The following is a 20,270-nucleotide window of genomic DNA, read 5'->3' on the forward strand; positions in this document are numbered from 1 at the left end:
ACCAGGGCCCATGCCAGACCAGTATACCAGTATATACAGAATGTCTAGCAATGGGACCTGGCTGGAGGTATTTATAAAGCTTCCCAGGTTTTAAAGGTGATTCCTTGTGAGGACCATTGTTCTAAGCCCACAGAAAACCCACCTGAAATCTCACAGCATTCCAACTATGTTTTACATAAGACTGGATGAAATGCTTGGGGGTTATATATGCTACACCCAACTCCACACTTTCAACAATGGATTTAGCACAGCCATGAGTTGTCTTCGCACATGTAAAAAATCAATAGCCATAATTTCTTAGAGAAAACAAGGAATTTGACGTCCCTGGATTCTCCGTCAAACTCACTCCTCCACAGCATTTGCTGGTCCCATCTTAGTGAATGCCACCAAGCCAAAAATCCCTTACCTTTCCTCACCCTCCAAATCTAAGTCATCATCACAGTCTCTTGTTCTGCATACCCTTTTTTTCCTTAGAGAACTCTACACATTATATTAAAATTATCTATTAGCATGGCTATGTCCTTCAACCAGACTGTGAGCCCCTTGAGACCAGACACAGCTTCTGAGGCATCTTTTTATTCCTCACGCCTAGAATAATGCCTGTCTAGCACACAGTAGATACCTAGTAAATCATTGTTGAATGAATGAAACAGAAGAGATTTTGATCACTTGCAAACCTGGAAGGTCATTCTCATGGTTGAAAGTTTCATACCATAGTGGTTCCAGCAGGAACACAGATTGCCCAGGTGGTTCCTGGTGCCAACGTGGTCCCGGCCTGGGGGTGTGCAAGATGGCAGACAGGATGCCCAATAGCTCTGTGTCCCTGCCACTCGCCACCTGCTAGAATAATGCCTGCTGTTTCTCTTTGGCAGTTGCCTTTTCGGGCCTCGGCTTCACGACCTTCTACTTGGCCGGCAAGCTGCATTGTTTCACCGAAAGTGGGCGGGGGAAGAGCTGGCGGCTCTGTGCTGCCATCTTGCCCCTGTACTGTGCCATGATGATCGCCCTGTCCCGCATGTGTGACTACAAGCATCACTGGCAAGGTGAGTCCCTGCCCAGGGCCTGCCCAGCTCTCGCTGCTTCTGCCCACCAGGGTGGGTGTAGAAATGCACCTATTTGGGGAGAAGGGTCCACTGTCAGAACCAAGAGTAGGCTGGAATGACCGAGCAGACACAGTTTTAAGGGACATATGCCTGTTCAAGTGAGTTCTGGCCTTAGTATCGTCCTTGCTGGGGACAGAATTGGAGCGTTTCCTCCTCCCTGCTCCAGGAGACTGTTCGAGTCCTGCCAGGATGGCAGGCTCTTGGCCTCGGACCCAAATGTGAGTTCCCTACGGGATTACTTGCCTCAGTCCTCGGACTTGCTGCCAAGTGGTTTTTGGCTCCTCTTGTTTATATCTCAAATCCATCCCATAAGGACACATTTCTCACTGTGTATGTACTTCCAAAGGAGGTGCCCATCCCAGGGATCGATGCCAGCAACATCCCGAGCAGCTGCTGCAAGGCTGGGGTGAGGCTTACTTGTATGTAATCAGTCCTGTGGTAAATGCGAAAAGTCAAAACACACAAAACAAGGCAGGTGCTTATTCCTGGAATGAAACTAAACCCTGCTATGTCCCTCTGCAGAGCAGCTGCAGCTCACAGCCTGCCGGAACGGTAGACAGAACCTGCCACAGCAAACAGGAAGCAGAGACAGAGGTGGCGCTCATAGGGTGTGGCCTCCAGGAGCACAGCATGTAGGGTCACGTCGCCCAAAGGGCAGTCCTCACATCATGTGATCAGGCGACCCTGAGCTAGGAAGCAGACTCGGGGCGGGGGGTTGGGTCTGAAAGCGTGGCCAGGAGTCTACGTTATTAACAAGCAAGTCTGTTATTTCCGATGAAGCCTGAGAAGTCTGTCACTTTAAGCCAGCAAACTGAACTCAATGTGCCTAGACCCAGCTCCCCTGAACGAGGGGCCTGTCCCGAGTAGTCCGCGGCCTGCACCTGCCCTTCCTTTCCTGTTCTCCTTGCTCCCACCTGGCGCTGTTCCCTTCCTCCCTCTTTTTCTGTTTCTGCAGCCAGGGCCTCGTAGGACCGCCCTCTTCTCACCTCTTCCCAGGTGTTCTAGTGGTAGGGAGGCAGCAGTCGAGGTCAGAGGTGAGGGGAGCTCCTACATGGGGCTCCTTCTCCCCAGCCTCTCCAGGGGCCTCCTGCTCCTCCCAGCACCTCCCCAGCTTCACCTGCTCCTTCCCCAGCCTCCGTTCCACCCTTCACCTCCCTGGAACTCATGCTCTGGGCATCATGAGCCTCCTGCAGCTGCTTCGACCTGGAGGGGTGAAGGGTTCACGGGAAAGAGAGGCTGATGCATGGTGTCACAGGTGGGTGCATCAAGTGCCGATTAGGGTCGTGTGGTCCTCCTGGTGGGCGTGGTCAGAGAGGGTCACAGGCTGGACCCTGAGCCCTCCCTTGTTCTTGACCTTTATCAGTGACCCGGAAGCAGTTCTAGGTAATCTGAAGCTACGTCATGAGAGGGAAGCAGGGAGAGCGTTGCTGAGCCACCAGCGCGAGGACTGACCCATTGCACCCTTGGGACTGGGAGTATTTTCCAGCAGAGTCATTGTTTCTATAGCTACAGCATTTTCCCATGAAGAATATTATGGGCTGGATGGTGTTTTATGGACTGCCTCTCATTTCTCCCTGGTGAACTGTAGTTCTTTATTCTGAACACAGAAACCGTCGTCCCCAGATCGTTCACAGAGCTGTTTCTTAGACTGAATGAAATAATGGATCTGCATATACTTTGTAAATGAAAACATATAGCACACATGCCAGTCGGCATTGTTGTTGCTTTAGTGCCTTGTTTCTGAAGAAGGATGTGTTGTATTTCCCAAACAACTCATTTAGTGACAGTCGTTTTGGGAACGTGTTCTATTTGTAAGTTATTAATCCTAGTTTTTACTTTGGATTTGAGAAATGATTAAGGGTCTCAGAATTGAATAGATTTCTGCTGCAAGTTGGAAGGCAGTAGGAGCCATTTGAAGTGATCTTGTCCTGAAAGCCTAAGACGTGAGGTTGGCCTCACTTAGACACCCCTGGTCCTAACCAGCTCCGTTCCTCATCCTCCTGACTGTGGCTGGTGCATCATGAGAGAATGAAGAAATCAGTTCTTGGCTTTAGGGAAATGGTAGACTTGTGATACAGCCGGTGCGCCCAAGCTTGCTGGCCACGGGGCTTCAGACCTGTCCTGTCCAGCTGGCACAGAAAGGAACTTGGGGCAGACAGGGAGAATATTAATGCTCTGTGAGCCAATGGGAAAACAAAGCGAGAGAATTTACGTTCGGTGGTACTTAAGGCCATACTTGGGGGACAAAGTGAAATTGTGTCATGGCCAACTTCTGCAGCCAAAACCAAAGGTGCACCAGTTGGTACGGGTCATTGATGTGGCCCATGTACCCGGTCAGCGTGCCATCACCTGTTCAGCTTGTACCTCTGGGTCGGCCTCTTTTCCTTGGATCCTCTAATGGGCTCTGAGTCAGGCTCATTTCACCTGGATTCCCCCTTATGAGGCCATCTGTCACGGTCTACACCAGTGATCTCAATGTGGGAGGTGGGCACCTGTACCTCGCAGGGGACATTTAGCAACGTCTGGAGACATCTTTTTGGTTTTCACAACTGGGGGTCATGGTAGTGCTGGTCGCTACGCATGTAGTAGAGGCCGGGTATACTGGTAAACATCTTACAAGGTAGGAGATAGCCCCTCCCCCACAACAGAGACTTATCCACCCCCAAATGTCTACCCCTGAGGTTGAGAAACCTTGGTCTACACAGTACCTCAGCTCTAGCTTTCCTTCCATTATTACACATTAAAAAGCAGCAATGTTCAAGGGGCAGGAAATTGTATATTCATTCCATACTCATTTATTAAGAGAGTCATTAAGGGGCCCCATGGTTTCCAGCTTGGAGAAAGGATGGGCTGTGAGGCCTTTGCCTGCTGCGTAGGTGGGTGTTTGAGGCGGGCTGCCTGATGGAGATAAATAGGTTATTGTTTTTGTTTGGTGGACTGGGCTGCTGAGTGACCGTGGGCAGGGGCCATCCATCATGACGAGATTTCATGTGGCGCCCCACAGGCATCCCTCAAAACCCGAGTCCCTCTCCTTATAGACTTTAGTTAACAACATTAATAGTATGAGATACCTTTTATGACTCCATTTAAATTTTTTTAATATATTTTTTTTCTTTTTTTAAAAATTTTATTGGGGAACAGCCAAGGTCATTGGTTACACATTGCTTTCATTGCTACAGTGGCATAGTTGACTCTTTTAAGGCGAATGCTGCTCACAGTGGCCCATGTGGGGACTGAACCGGCAGCCTTGGTGTTGTCAGCACCACGCTGTAACCAGCTGAGTGAGCTAACCTGTCACCCTCCATTTTAATTTTGATTTAAGCAGCTGTGCCTCATGTGGAAGTCCATCTTGGGTAGTGATCTTACGAAGTATGTCTGGTTTCTCAATTAATATTCAAATCCAATAAACAGCCATCCTCTCGGATTCCTTGCCCTGCCCATCAGCATAGCCACTCCCAAGTCTCATTGACAACCTAGTTTCATTTTACTCCAGAGAATCCATCTCCCCTCTGCTATCTGTGATTTTCTCTGGTTTCTGTTGTTGGCTCTATGTTCAGAATATTTCCAGATTCCAACTTCTTCTTCCCACTCTAGTTCAAACCACCACTCTCTGTTTCCTGGACTATTGCCAAAGCCTCTCTGCCGGTCTCCCTCCTTCCTCTTTGCCCCTCACACCGCAGCCAGTGTGAGCCTTTCCATGGTGAGCCAGCATGTGCCACTCTTCTGCTAAGAGTCCCCGCTGATGTCCCGTTGCATTCAGCCCCCAAGCTCAGGTCCTGCGATAGCCCACAAGGCCTGGTGCCTCGCTTCCTACCTCTTGGATGGTATTTTCTAGCTACTTTTCCTTGTACATGGCCAGTGCCGTCTCAGCCCCCGTGCTTTCAGCTGCTCATTGAACGTGCGAGGCCCATCCTACCTCAGGGTCTTTGCTCTGGCTCTTCCCTGTGCCTGGGATGCTCTTCTCTCAGATTTGGGTGTGGCTCATTCATTTCCCTCCTCCCGGTTTTGGCTCAAGTGTCCCCTTATGGGTGAGGACATCTTGTGATGACCACTCTGTTAAATTGCAGCCCACCCTCCCCACTTCCTTCCTATTGCTCTCACCTTCCTCATTTATCACCATCTAACTAAGTAATTTATTATGTATTGATTATTGTCTGTCCTTATCCACTAGAACAGGCATCTGCAAACTTTTCCTGTGAAGGATCAGATAGTAAATGTCTTAAGATTTATGTGGGCCATAAACTACTCGACTTGGCTGCAGCTACTCACCTTGGCTGTAGCAGTGTGAGAACAGCTATGGACAACATGTAAATGAATAATTCACGTAGTTTGCTGAACTCTTACTCTGGAACTCTGAACTCTGAACTCTGGAATAGAATCTTCATGTGGGCAGGGATTTTTGTGTCTTTTGTTGGCATGGCACATAGTAGGTACTTAGTTGTGTTCGTTTCTTAGGGCTGGTGTAACAAAGTTCCACAAACACAGTGGTTTAGAATAATAGAAATTGTCTCATGGTTCTGGAGGCCAGAAGTCCAAAACCAAGGTGCCACACTCCCTCTGACACCTATAGGGGCCAGAGCCTCCCGTGCCTCTTCCAGCCTCTAGTAGCCCCAGATGTTCCTTGGCCTCTGGCAGCATAATGCCAGTCTCTGCCTCCAAGTTCACACGGTGTTTTCCTTGTGTCCTTCACATCATTTCTCTATGTATGTCTGCCTGTGTCCAAACTTCCCTTTGTACAAGGACACCAGTAATATTAGGTTAGAGCCCACCCTAATTTTTAAGTCGATGACCTCTGTATAGACTCTGTATCTAAATAAAGTCACATTCTGAGGTACTGGGGGTTAGCACTTCAGCCTATCTCTTTTGGGAGACACAATTCAACTCATAATATTTGCTGATAAATATGTATTGAATGACTGAATGATTTTGACTAAATCATGTTCCTTTCTTACTAGGATCACTTTTTCTTTATATTGGTTTTATAAAAATTAACCTTATTCTCTGCAAGTTCCTTCCTTTTAAAATGAACCAAGATATTACCCTTTAAACGTTCATTCAGTCATTGTGTCTCTTGTGCCTGTGTACCAGACACGCTGCCCACTGGAGGCATGGCGTTGAGGGATGGTGCTGCCCTTCCAACTTACAGTGTGCCAGTTAGATTGTGTATGCTCCGTGCTATAGAAGTGCTTTTAAAGAACCTCAAAGTCACAGAACCAGGAAGCTTAACTAGTACTAATAGAATAAAAAGAACAGAAACAATCACATGGGGTTGTTGAGTTTGCCAGAGCTGATTTTTACTCTAATATCTTGGGTCATGGAGCCCAAGGCATACAAGGTCCCAAGTCAGGCCAGCTCAGTGATATTGGATGTTGCCATGGTGACAGAGAGGGATGTGTTCTTCCTGGGAGTTGATAGCACATCTTCAGAAGCATTTCTACTTGTCTGTGCCAGAGAAGGTGAGCATGGCCGGCACCTCAGTATGGCAGACCCTGTGACATTCTTTCCTTGGTCATGAGAAGGGGGTGAGGTCATGCCCATTTTAAAGGTGAATATTCAAATCCAGGTTGCCTGATTCAAAGTCTGGTCCTCTTTTCACTACCGTTGGAGCCCATCTGATATCAATTCCTTTCACCCCTTTTAGTAGTTTTATTGAGGTATAATTCGTAACTCACAATTAATAAATTTTCCCTATTAAAGGGTACAATTCAGTGGTTTTTAGTATATTCAGAGTTGTGCAATGATCACTACTATCTATTTCCAGAACATATTCATCACCCCCCAAAAATATGCATACCGCACTTCTCCCCAGCCCCTGGCAACCACTAACTTACTGTCTTTCTCTATGGATTCACATATTCTTGGCATTGGGCATACATGGACTCATACAATATGTGGCCTTTTGTAGCTGGTGCTGGCGATTCTTTAGTGCATCTTGTAAATGTTGTCAGTGCATCTCAGTTCACCAAACATTTGCTAAATAACTGCTGGGCTCTGGGAAAGCAAAGATGAGTGAGACGCTCAAGGGGAATCAACACTGAGTAGTAAGTGCGAAGTAAGAAAGGGTGCAGAGACAGTAGCCCAGAGAGCCAGAGGGGCCCCTGGTTCATGCTGAGGACTCAGGAGCCCTGAAGGCCCACGGATGACCTTCTTCTCCAGCCCACACCAGAAGCTTGGTCAACTTCTATCCTACACAATTATAGACACTGCCCCTGTGGTAAGAGATGGGCCTTCCTTCAGTTTCTCAAATGTGGCAGGCCTCTTTCTTCTTCTGCCTAGAAGACTGCAGGTGCCCTCCCTGCCGCCACTTCTGACTTCCCCTGGTTCATGTCAGCTCATCCTGCAGGGCTGGCCTATGGGTCATGTCCTCAGTGAAACTCCCCTGGTCTGGACTAGCCAGGCCACACCAATGAGGGATCTCATAGACCCATACATCTCCTTCGTGGCACATATACAGCTGCAGTTCACTGATAAGGCTGTCACTGTTTAGGACTGTGAACTTGTCTGTGTTGTTCAGGCTTATACCCCAGGACCAGGCAGCACACCTGACACCTGATACCGTGCATTACATGTGTAATGAATGAATGACATCAATGCTGAGTAAGAAGTCTGCTGTATTTTGTACTCCAGGGACACTATGATCCATATATTACCTTTTTGAACCCTCCAGTCCCATGCTACCATATTTGGGGTGAAGGCAATCAGAAATGGGTTTTTCCCCCCCTAATAAAAGCCTGCTTGACAAATACCAGGCTCTGGTCAAGATGGCAGAACAGGTAAACATTGTGCTCACCTCTTCCCACGACCACATTAAAATTACAACTAAGTTATAGAATCATCAACCTGGAGAACCGTCTGAAGACTAGCTGAACAGAAGTACCTATAACTAAGGATATAAAGAAGAAGCTGTGTCAAGACTGGTAGGAAGGACAGAGATGGGAAACGTGCTGGCCCCACACCCACATGTGGCAGTTGAGAATCTGGAACCCAAAGAGGGGTTCCAGCCCCACACCAGGCTCCCAAGTCCAGAGCACCAGTGTCAGGAAGAGGAGCCCCCACAACATCTGGCTGTGAAAATCAGCAGGGATTCTGTCCATCTGGGTGAGATAGAAGGCTTCTGGAAACGAGGCATCCTCTTAAAGGGCCAGCATTCAGATTTCTCACAAGCTCTCACCCTGGGCTCTGGCATAGGGATAGCAACTCGGGAGGTGACAGAGATATATAGGGAGAGATTGAGCTGTGTGGCTTCAGAGCAAGGTCTGGAGGGACAGCTGCCATTGTCCCTGTGTTGAGCCCTCCCCACACATGGCTAAATCTGAATCTGCATTGGTCTGATGAATTCCACTCTGGTAACTCACTTGGACCCTACCCCACCCAACGTTCTCAGTACCAGAGTCTCTTTTGGCATCAGGCAGCTGGCATTGGTCCATGCTGCAGTCTTTCTTGGACAGCTTTTGGGGTTCTGTGAGCCCTGGGCAGGGGGCAGCTGGCCTTGGTGTGCTTGTGCCTTTTGCTGAGTGGCCCCAGGCACAGCACTGGCACCAAATCTGAAACTCCATTAACCTGGTGAACACCACTTGCCCCACTCTGGTGACTCCCTGGGACCCTACTTCACCCAATTGGCGTACTGCCTGAGGTTATTTCAGCGGCTGAGCCTTATAGGCAGCTGGTAGGCAGCAGCAGGCCTTGGGTACCCTGGGCCTTTTGCTGAGCTGCCTCAGGCCCAGCACTGGTAGCAGCCAACCTTGGTTCTCACTGTGGCACCTCTCACATGCCTCCAGATCTACAGCAGCCAACCTCGGATTGTTTTGTAACTCCTATCAGGTAGCCCCAGGCCAGTCACAAGCAACAGCTGACCTTGGCCTACACCAGAGCACCTCACAAGAAGTCCCAGAACCAATACACCTGGTGGCTGGATTCAGGCCACATCAGAGCACCACCTGATTAGCTCCACAAGTGGCACACCCAAAGGGTAATCTCAGCAGGCATAGAGCTTTCTGGGGAGAATCTCGTTCCATGGGGTCAGCCCCTGCATAGCAGCTCATATGCTGTGGTAGTGGCCAATTCTCACAGCCAGTCAGCCTGAGGGCCATGTCCTCCCACTGATGAGCCAATAGCAATCAAATCTCAACTACAGCAGGAGGACACACACGGTGCACACAAGGGACACTCCTGGAGCAACCAGAGCACGTGACCAGGGAGGCTGCACCCCTGGGCCTCACAGGACACCTGCTACTAAGGCCATCTTGCCTAGACTGGGAGATGTAACAGAGCTACCTAATACATAGTCACACACACAGAGAGACAGCCAAAATGAGGAGACAAAGAAACATGTCCCAAGTGAAAGAATAGAACAATGCTCCAGGAAAACGACTAAATAAAATAGAGCTAAGCAATCTACCAGATACAGTGTTCCAAATACTGGTTATAACGATGTTCTGTGATCTAAGGGAGAACTTCAACAAAGAGAATGTAAGCATAAAAAAGGACATAGAAACTCTAAAAAAAGAGACAGAAATAAAGAATATAACTGAAATGAAGAATACATTAGAGGGACTCAACAGTAGAATAGATGAAGCAGAGGGTCGAATCAGCAATTTGGAAGATAAGGTAGCAGAAAACACCCAATCAGAACAGCAAAAAGACAAAAGAATCCAAAGAAATGAGGGTAATTTAAGGGGCCTCTGGGACATCAAGCATACCAACATTCACGTCAGAGGAGTAACAGAAGGAGAAGAGAGAGAACAAGGAATTGAAAACCTATTTGAAGAAATAATGATGGAAAACTTCCCTGACCTGGCAAAGGAAAATGACATGCAAGCCCAGGAAGCACAGAGATTCCCAAACAAGGTGAACCCAAAGAGGCCCACACCAAGACACATCATAATTAAAATGCCAAAGATTAAAGACAGAGAGACTCTTAGAAGCAGCAAGAGAAAAGCAGCTAATTACCTACAAGGGAGCTCCCAGAAGACTGTCAGCTGATTTCTCAATAAACTTTGCAGGACAGAAGGGATTGGCATAAAATATTCAAAGTGATGAAAAGCAGGGACCTACAACCATGATTACTCTAACCAGCAAATGAGACTACATCAACTTAAGAAGTTTTTGCACAGCAAAGGAAACCATCAACAAAACAAAAAGCGTACTGAATGGGAGAAGATATTCACCAATAACATATTCGATAAGGGCTTAATATCCAAAATTTATAAAGAACTCATACAACTCAATACCAAAAAAGAACAATCTAATTTTAAAAAATAGTCAGATGACCTGAATAAACATTTATCCAAAGAGAACATACAGATAGCCAATAGACATATGAAAAGATGCTCAGCATCACTAATCAAAGAAATGTAGATTAAAACCACAGTGAGACATCACCTCACACATGTCAGAGTGGCTATCATCAATAAATCAACAAACAACACGAGGGAACCCTTATGCGCTGTTGGTGGGATTGCAAATTGGTATAGTCACTATGGAAACCAGTGTGGAGTTTCCTCAAAAAATAAAAAATAGAACTACCTATGACCCAGCAATTTCACTTCTGGGTGTTTATCCAAAGAAATCCAAAACACTAAATCAAAAAGATATATGTACCTCTATGTTCATTGCAGCATTATTTACAATAGCCAAAATATGGAAGCAACCTAAGTGCCCATCAATAGATGATTGGATAAGGAAAATGTGATACATAAATAACAATGGAATATTACTTCACAATAAAAAAGATTAAAATCTTACCATTTGTGACAACATGTGTGGACCTAGCGGATATTATACTAAGTGAAATAAACCAGACAGAGAGAGACAGATACCATACAGTCTCACTTATATGTGGAATCTAAACAACAAAATAAACGAACAAATAAAGCAGAAACAGACTGAGATACAGAGAACAAACTGATGGTTGTCAGATGGGAGGGGACCTGGGTGGAAAAGGTGAAAGGATTAAGAAGTACAAATTGGTAGTTGCAAAATAGTCACAGGGATATAAAGTATAACATAGGGAATATAGTCAACAATATTGTAATCACTATATATGACATCACTATACATGGTGGGTACTAGGTTTATCAGGGTGATCACTTTGTAAGTTGTATAAATATCTAATCTCTATGTCGTTGACCTGAAATTAATGTAATATTTTATGTCAATTGAAATTGAAAAATAAAACAATTATTAAAACCAAAAAAGCCTGCTTGTCCTCTGTCTGCTTTTCTGTCAGCACACACTCTACAGGATGTGAGAGTGAGTTTCATCAATAACAACAGCCCACTTGAGGCACTTGATGGCAATCTCCTTTATACAGCAAGTCATTATTTGGATCTTGTTCACCATCTTTGTGATAAACAGAGCCACGAATGCCTTTGCTGAGAAAGCAGCTCGGCTAGACCTTTCGTTGCCCTGGTGACTTGTGATAACTCTGGCGGTACCTGAGCTATCACTTTTCACTCCTTCCATTACATGGGAAAACAGCCTCCACAGGAATCCGACATTCCTTTGCTTGCTTCCTCATCAGTAAGCCTGGGGAACATGTGCTTGAAATGATTTGATGTCTTGGTCAATGATGCACCTAATGAAATGCCCTGTCACAGAAAATAGAAAGTCAAATGGCATTATTTGTAAGTTTGGCTGTTTGGTCTGTTCAGTAGTCAGTTGCTCAAACACTGACTGTGGGTCATTTCAGATGCTAATGAAAGGCCCCCCAGGGGCCGGTTCCCTGGGGTTAGAGGAAAAACAAAGCAATAGCCCAACTCTAAGACATTGAACTAGACAAAGCCCTGGCACATTTTATGCATTGCTGGCCACAGGCTAGATGGGAAGAACTTCCGCATTTAAGGAACTTGATTAGATCACATTAATTAGGCTTTGTGACTCCACTCGGGAATTCATGGTACATATTACTTTTCAACTTCTCGGGTGACAAATGTTTTTTAAGTTCCTTAGAAGTTGATTTAAAATGCTATGAAGTTTGGCCACGCTGAAGAGATGAAAACTCTAGACTGTTGAGTTGCTGTGTGAGGCAAAGGCTGGGGAAGGACGAGAAAGCACCCGGTCATTCTGGGGAGGAACAGAATAAGAACGACAGCGATGAACATTATGGTTTTTAGACACTATATTTTAAGGTCGTATTTTGTGGTATGCTCTGTGGCGTAATCTTGAGAAGCATGGTCTCATTCAGTAGTCGTCACAACACAATGGGGTAAATATTGAGGTCTCTGAGAGCCAGGGAAACTCAGGCCCAGAGGCAGGGACTTGCCCTGGTGGGGGGTGACAGTGTCTTTGCTTGAGGATTCAGCAGCCTGGAGGGTTCTCAGGTGGGTGGTGAAAGTAGATCTTGAAATCTCACTGTGACCCTCGAAGGGTTCAGGACAAGCCTCCCCAGGATATGCCACTTTTAGATGTAGATTATTTTGAGCTGAAGGCAATCAAGACCCTGCAGGTTCAGGAGAAACTTCTGCCCCTCCCTTAACTACTTAGAAGAATCTAAATTGGGGGGCCTTGTCTGTAGTTAAGACTTATTACCAGAAATAACTTTTTATGACCTGTCTATGGGGCAGGGCAGACATCTGATTACTGCACATCTGCTCTTCTTAACGTCTTGCCAATTAACCCTCCTCCTCCTTGAAGCCCAGGGCGTGTTACCTCGTCTTAGCTCAGGATGTCATGTATACTTCATTTTCCCTTTCTGTCTCTGAACCTGTCATGTATGTGGAGTCTCTCATCCTCTCATGTACGTGTTTCCTGTACCTACATACATGTTTAAATTTGGTCATTTTCTCTTGTTAATCTGTCTTGTGTTGCTTTAATTATTAGGCCAGCCGAAAGAACCCAGACGTGTAGAGCAAAATGTCTTCCTCCCTCACACCCTAGGTGCCTGTACTGGGAACAGGAGTGGGGTCCTGGGCTTCAGTGTTGTCTCCCAGGTGGTCTTCCCCTCCTACCTAGGTGGCTGCTCAGCAGGGCTTAGCAGGCACTAATACGTTTGACCACTTAGAATGACTTTTGTTTCTAAGTGACGTTTTATCCCAATCAAAGGTAGGACCTACTGGGCTGTCAGAAAAGCCATGACGCACTTTTGCAACAAAAAACATAGAAAAAATACATCATGACTTTTCCGACAACCCAATACTTTCTAAATATGCCTTGGCAGAGTTTCCAGATAATTTTTAGGCTGACCCTGGGGATCAAATTCCTGGAACACTTACGTGGGAAGGCCTCTTAGCCACCATGCAGTTGTTGGATGCTCTTCTGTTACTGTTGAGGTAACCGATGCCCAGAGGAAGGGGACCCACACAAGGACACACATAGGACAGCAGCCAGAACCTACCCTCTGAGTCACTGTGCACGTGTTCATTCATCCATTTCCCTCAGCCAGCTTAATTCTGTGTGAGCAAAGTGTTGATCCAGGTGTGGAGTTATTGACAGCCAACAAGACAGGTACAGCCCTTACCCTCATGGAGTTTAGAATCCAATATAAAACCATAAACAATTGCACAGTTTGCCATTATTTTTCATTACGATTGCATGTGGGGAATGCGGGGGGTCAATCAAAATGTGTACCTGGGAGACATGGTGTGGTCTGGAGTCCAGGTGAGGCCTCATGGCACAGCGATGTTGGGTTGAGCTCCAGAGGATGAATAGAAATTAAACAGGGGAGGGGTAAAGGGAAGGGATTCCCAGGATGGGAACAGCATTTGGAGCAAGAAGAAGAAGAGGGAAGCAGCAGCATGTCTGCGGAATGGAAGGGAAGTGGCTACAGTGGCTCCGTAGAGCAAGAGAGAGCAAGTGGCCAGAGGGTCGGCAGGACCAGCTGTGCAGCCGTGAATGCCACAGGGACTTAGTTCATTAAGAACAGTGGGAAGGATTGTACGCAGGAGAATGACCTCATTTATTTGCACTTAAAAAGCATCCGTAGCTGCTGGGTCCTACGCTCTACCTGCCAGAGCAGCGACTGAGCACTCGGTCAGCACACAGTGGACCTTCATACCACCATCCCAGAAATCCCTATGTTCTTTACCTGTTGTTGCCACTGTATGTAAATAAAATTATATGCAGTGAATTACTAAATTTATTTAAAAGAACTTAAAGATACTTATTGTAGAACTGTTTAATGTTTTACTGTTAACCTAGTAAAAATGCTGGAGGTAAAAACAATTTGTCAAAAGATAATAAAATATTGTCCTTTTTCTCAAAAATTATCCCAATATATCTAGGTGGACCCAGAATAACTATAACAGGCTTAAAAAAAAGTGAGAAGTGAGGTGTGGATATCTAAGCATTAAACAGTTGATTTTCTTGAGAGATATATTTCCGTGACAGCCACCCCAAAGTTCCCTGCAGGAGACACAGGAGCATGAATTTGTGACTTAAACTGAGGTCAATACACAGTGTGTTACTTACCGGGGAGTATTTGGAAACTTTCCACCCCAAGCACTGATGGGTTAAGGGAAACTGGATGGATGGCCCTTCAGCCATGGCCAGCTTCCCTCTGACAACTGGATGTAGAAAGCCTGGAACGATCCCACCAGGGATCAAGCACAGCCCTGCTGAGCAGAGCGGCACAGGTGCAGAATCAGGACACCAGAGTTGAAGTCCAGTTCTGTCATTAACGAGGGGTGCAGCTGGAGAGCTCCATCGCCCTCTCTGAGCCTGATTTTCTTCTTTAAAATGGGGCTGAGGTTACCTGCCTAACGGAGGTGTGTGCGATCCAACAAGATAGTAATGTGGAAGTGGAAACCCCCCAAATGGCGAATGACAGTTCAGCACGGTGGCGACCTTCACAAGTTTCTTTTGTGAGGAGGCTTTCCGTTGTGTTAGTGTCTTTTGGGCAAGAGTAACCCATAGAGACAGTTAAAAGCATGCACACATGTGGGTGCACACACACAGACACACTAAATGAGGGTTGTTGGGCGTGCTGCTTTCATGGGATCTCTGTTGGGTGCCAGCTGAATACCCTCTTTGGCCAGTGGCTGCCTGATGTGGTGGTGGTGGGGGGGAGGGCTGTTTGGTCTGCGGATGCCCCTCCTGCCTCGTCTGTCCTCTCGTGCACCCTCCAACTTGAAGAGATCTGCAGCTTGTTACAGGAACTGGGCCTCTTACCAGAGGTCTGTTGAGTTTGCCAATCCTGATGTATCATAAAATGTTTTATTCACTTTGTGACTCAGAAGGCTCATTTCTTCCCTGGGAAATCACTTTCCACGAGGCAGAGATCAGCAAGCCCTCTGGGTTTCTGTGGCACACCAGCAATATTGCAGGATTCCAGTGGGAACGTGCTGAAGAAGAAGAAATTAGAGCCACCGAAGGTATTTAGAGCCTACGGAGATGGCTAGAATTCTTCTTCCAGAATTTAGAATTGGTTTTAAAAATCAAGACTGCCAATCTGAGCTCATGCAATGTTCAGGTGCCTAGAGAAGAGACGCAGTGAAGAGGGCATCAGGTGCACATTTTAAAGGGATAATTAAGTTCTAGAAGTGATAAGTTTGCAGAGGCCACCAAGATTTACACCTCCAGCATAGTTGCTCTTTCCTTTGGTCTTTCAGGGGGTCCAAAAAGCAAACCAGTTACTGGAGCAGGTAGGAAAAAGTGCTTTCTGGAAACCACCGCTGGCCACGTTTGAACGAATCATAACACATGTCTCCCATTTTGCTCTTTCTTGCCTAGATTCTTTTGTTGGCGGTGTCATTGGCCTCATTTTTGCATACATTTGCTACAGACAGCACTACCCCCCTCTGGCCAACACGGCTTGTCACAAACCGTACGTCAGTCTCCGAGTCCCGACCTCGCTGAAGAAAGACGAGAGGCCCCCAGCGGACAGCGCGCCCAGCATGCCTCTGGAGGGGATCACCGAAGGCCCCGTATGACTCGTATTTCGGGAGCATGGACGTTGCGCCCAGGGCACGCTCATCCACCCCGACACCATAACACAATAGAAGAGGTTTTCTGTAGTGTTGCTCATCAGTTGTTTCTCAAAGTTACCCTTCTGCTTCCATTTTGCCAATGGTGTTCCTGTCACTTTAAATGTCTGCTTTCAACTTTCTTGAATGTGCAGAGGAAAGGACACAGGAACAGTCTCTGAGAGCCCTGTGGAAGGAGGCTGCAGGGGTGGGGTGGGTGCAGCTCGCGGGAGTCCTCTATCTGAGATGTTTGCTGTAACAGCCACCGTCCTGTTTTCATGGTTGTAAAACATAATAAAACCTCCCACCAGGAAGACGTGGTGTTGGCCGTCCAGTGTGGCAAAAGTCATTCGGAAAAGCCAGCGGGTTTCGCAGCCGAGGCCGGGTGGGAAGCCTTGCTGCCGCCTCACACTCAGGGCCCAGCTCTGATGGCCCCCTTGGGCAGGAGTCCCTCTCCTGAAGAACCACTGACCCCCCACGCCCACCCCAGGTAGCCCGTGTGTCCTCAGTAAGCAACTGGAGCACTTGGCATGGGAAGGGACTCAGCCTACCTGGACCAGTGCAGAGAGGCTTTGGGGCTCAGAGCACCCCCAGCCCTGTGGCTCAGGTGAAGACAGAGCCTGCGTCTGATCACAGGGTCAACTGTGGATTGTGATGGGACGGGCATAGTGGTGCTGCTGTTCCCTGTCTCCCAGCGCTCAGGTCGTCGCTCCCACGGGGATGGAGTTTCCTGTTCATGGGATTACTGATTCCTAGGTGCCACCTCGAGCTCCTGAATCAAACTCTGGGAAAGGAGAGCTGGGACTCTGTGTAGTGAGCCTTCACCCGCAGGTGATTCTCAGGCCCCTGTGGCTGGGAGCCCCGCTTCTGCCGCCTCTGTCCCCGAGGGACAGAATGGAGAGCAGACTATGTGCTTTGGGTGTCTTCTGCCCTGGGAGGCAGGGGTCTCTGAAATGGTAACATTTCATTTTTGGTCGATGTTTCACAGTGAGCATGTTGTGTGCTGTGGGACCACTATCGACTCATCTGCTTAAGCTGAAATCCTAGGTGTCTCCCCAATGGTTTCTTTCCTCTGATAGCCTTCGTCCAAGCCATCAGTAACTCCTTGGTCCTACCTTCAGAATACACCTCACACTTAGCCACCCCTCCCACCTTCCTGCTGCCGCCCGAGTCCAAGCAGCTACCTTGTTCACCTACGACCACCTCTGCTCCCTAATCCATGCTCCGCTCCGGGGCCGGAGTCCAGGCGTGTGTTCCTTTGGTGGTAAGGTGTTATTTACACAGAATTAACGTCACCTATTTTCAGTGTCCCACTCTGAATTGTGACCACTGTCTACAGTAGTTCAGCCACCACCACAGTCAAGACACAGGACTGCTTCCTCATTCTAGAAGTTTCCTTTTGCGCCTCTGCTGTCATCCCCTCCTCCCGTTCCCAGCCCCAGGTGACCACAGGTCCCCTTTCTGTTGTTACAGTGTCACCTTTTCTAGAATGTCATGTAAATACAATCACACTGTTTTCTACTTCTGTCTGTTTCTGAGATCTGTCTTCCTCATATCCGTCTCATGGCGAGTCTCCTCTGGGTGCCCGCTCCCCTTTGTTCACGGTGCCTCCTCTCTGTTCATCCATCTAGCTGAGCGGTTTCTTGCCTCAGCGCCCGACAGCTGCGTCTCAGCTCCTCAGTCCCGCGGTCTCTCTTCAGGTCTCTGCTCAGATGCCCTCTCCTCAGAGCTCCTCTCACCATGCCGGTCCTCCACTCTCTTCTCGCAACACCCCTGTACACACACACACACACACACACACACACACACACACACACACACACACACACACTCTTCCCTATTAAGTTCCTTCCTGTCACAGGTGTATTGTTCATATGTTCTTATGGGTTGAATTGTGTCCCATAAAATTCGTGTTTTGATGTCCTCACCCTGCATACCTTGAATGTGACCTTATTTGGGGATAGGGTCTTTACAGAGGTAATCAATGAAAATGAAGCCACTGGGGTGGGTCCTAATCCAATATGACATGTGTCCGTCTTAGAGGGGTGCATGTGGAGACAGACATCCCCAGAGGGAAGACCATATGAAGAGGGCCATCTATAAGTGGTGGAGGGAGGCCTAGAGCGGGTCTTTCCCTCCCAGGCCTCAGAAGGAACCAACCTGCAGACGCCTTCATCTCAGACTTGAGCCTCAGAACTGTAAGACAGACATGTCTGTTGTTTAAGCACCCCTGTTTGTGGTACTTTGTTACTACAGTCCAAGTAAACGAATCCATTTCCCTCCCTTTCTGCCCTCACCAGAGTGAGGGTTCCATGGAGCAGAGATCCCTCTGTTTCATTCAACAGTTCTGTCCCCAGGGCCTGGCACAGAACCTGGCACAGTGGGGGCCCTTGGTACATTGCTGAATTAATGAATGGGCACATCATTTTATTTTTTTTCCTCACCATTATCCCTATAAGGTTATAAGTTTGGCTCATCAAGTTTAGGTTACCTGCTCAAGGTGACACATCTAAAAGCAAGAGCCTGGGCCGGCCGAGTGGCGCGATGGTTAAGAACTCGCTTGGGATGCCAGAGGACCCCGGTTCGGATCCCACATATGAGGGCCAGTGACACTGCCCTCCACAGCTAAGATGCTGAACAACAGCTCAACCTGGAGCTGGGCTGCCATGAGTTGCTGGCGACGGCGTGGGCTGCAGTCCCTGTGGCAGTGGATTGCCATGGGCTACCGTGTGTAGCCAGCAGCCAGTGTGAGCGGCCAGCAGCCGCAGTGAGCAGCCGTCCAGAAGCCGGCGACTGATCTGCCTCGCCAGAGAAGAGCGCAATGATGGTGCCAACTTGGGCCAGTGAAGCAACATTCTCCACAACTAGATTGAAGAACAAAACGACAGCAACTTGTCTGTTCCCCTTTCCCCAATTCCCCAGCGCTATTCCCATCCCCCCAATTCCCCAATAAAAATATTAAAAAAATAATAATAATAAAAAAATAAAAGCAAGAGCCTTTCTGATACCTGGTCTGTGGCATTCCAATGACTCCATAGTTTCTTGAGGTCCTTGCTGAATAAAATAAAATCTACTGTCCTTCCCTTCTTATGGGAGATGGAGTGCGTGTTCTCTGAAAGTGTATCAGAAGGTTCAAAGTTATCTCATTTGGGCCTTGAGGAGAGAAGCAAAAATAACTACCATGTATCAACCAAACCCAGATATCTTGAAGAAGGTTATTTACACTAAACAAGGCAAACCAACTCAACAAAAGCCTTCTTTTTTTAACCTCTGTACTGACCATCCAACTAATTTATAAAGCAAACGCCCCAGTCCCTTCTCATGTGGTATAGTTTATTATAATTTGATTTACAAAGGCCTTTCAAGACTCTGTCTATTGCACACACAGAGCAGCAGGCCTGCTGATGAAAACATATTATACCTGCAAGCCACCAGGCACTTGCCAGAAAGGCTGGGAAAGGAGAGGCCAGGGTAGCTTTTAACCGATACCTGAAGGGCTATGAGGGCGTGAATTCAGAACACCAAGTGCATGTGGAGAAGTGTCTGGGGAGTGAGGGTAGGCAGTGGATAGCAAATATATTACTTCTTTAAGAGGCTGAGCCTTGAAGCAGGTTTGCAATAACATAGCCCATGAAATGAAATGATTTTTTCCCCCCAGGTGCCTAAGTGGCATAGCTTCTGCTTTAATGCGAAATTCGTTAAGTTTGGGGAGTGATAGACAGAACGTTTCATTTGCAGCTCGGCACTGGTGTGGTCTAACACTTGCAGCTTCTTTTTAATGGTTCCTTCTGTCTCTGTGTCCTTTTGTGTCTTTTCTGGGTTTTCGTGTATCTCTGCATGTCTGTGACTTCTACAGTCATTCTCCCCCTTGGCTGGCATGTCTGCTACTCCGTGTGTCCATGTGTGTGTATGTCTCTGTCTCCCTTGTCACATTATCTGGCTGCTCGTGCTGATGAGCTTGGCAGGCTGCAGTAGAACTTCATCAACCTCCCCTCCACGGAAAGCCTAGCTCTTTTGTGGAACAAAAGAACATTGTGGAGAGCGAAAAATCCCTCGAAGTGTGTGACTGCTGTCTCATTCTGGGACCTGCGACAGGAGCCTCTCAAACTTTGACATTTCGGTAAGAAAGACCTTTGAAATCTTTACAATTATCTTCACACCCTTGTCCTCCTCCCACTCCTTCCGACATCTAAAAAGGAGGGTGAATCGTGCTGAATGCTCATTGGCTGGTCCATGGAGGGTAGGATAATTAATTGAGATATTAGTT

The 20,270-nt window shown here is 47.4% G+C and overlaps 1 protein-coding gene across 4 annotated transcripts in view; it reads left to right on the forward strand.

Annotated features, from left to right (window-relative positions):
- The window catches only part of PLPP4 (phospholipid phosphatase 4), a 102,774-nt gene extending 86,442 nt beyond the window's left edge, over window positions 1-16,332 (forward strand). For 3 of the 4 annotated variants that reach the window (XM_019642906.1, XM_019642907.1, XM_019642908.1), the window contains 2 exons: window positions 873-1,043; window positions 15,771-16,332. In XM_019642906.1, coding sequence (XP_019498451.1) covers window positions 873-1,043; window positions 15,771-15,970 — 371 coding nt within the window. In that variant the 3' untranslated portion in view covers window positions 15,971-16,332. The remainder of the gene's footprint in view (window positions 1-872; window positions 1,044-15,770) is intronic. The other variant, XM_019642909.1, reaches the window with a different exon arrangement.
- The last annotated feature ends 3,938 nt before the right edge of the window (window positions 16,333-20,270 follow it).

Source organism: Hipposideros armiger, unplaced genomic scaffold, assembly GCF_001890085.2.
Source record: "Hipposideros armiger isolate ML-2016 unplaced genomic scaffold, ASM189008v1 scaffold_74, whole genome shotgun sequence".
NCBI lineage: Eukaryota > Metazoa > Chordata > Mammalia > Chiroptera > Hipposideridae > Hipposideros > Hipposideros armiger.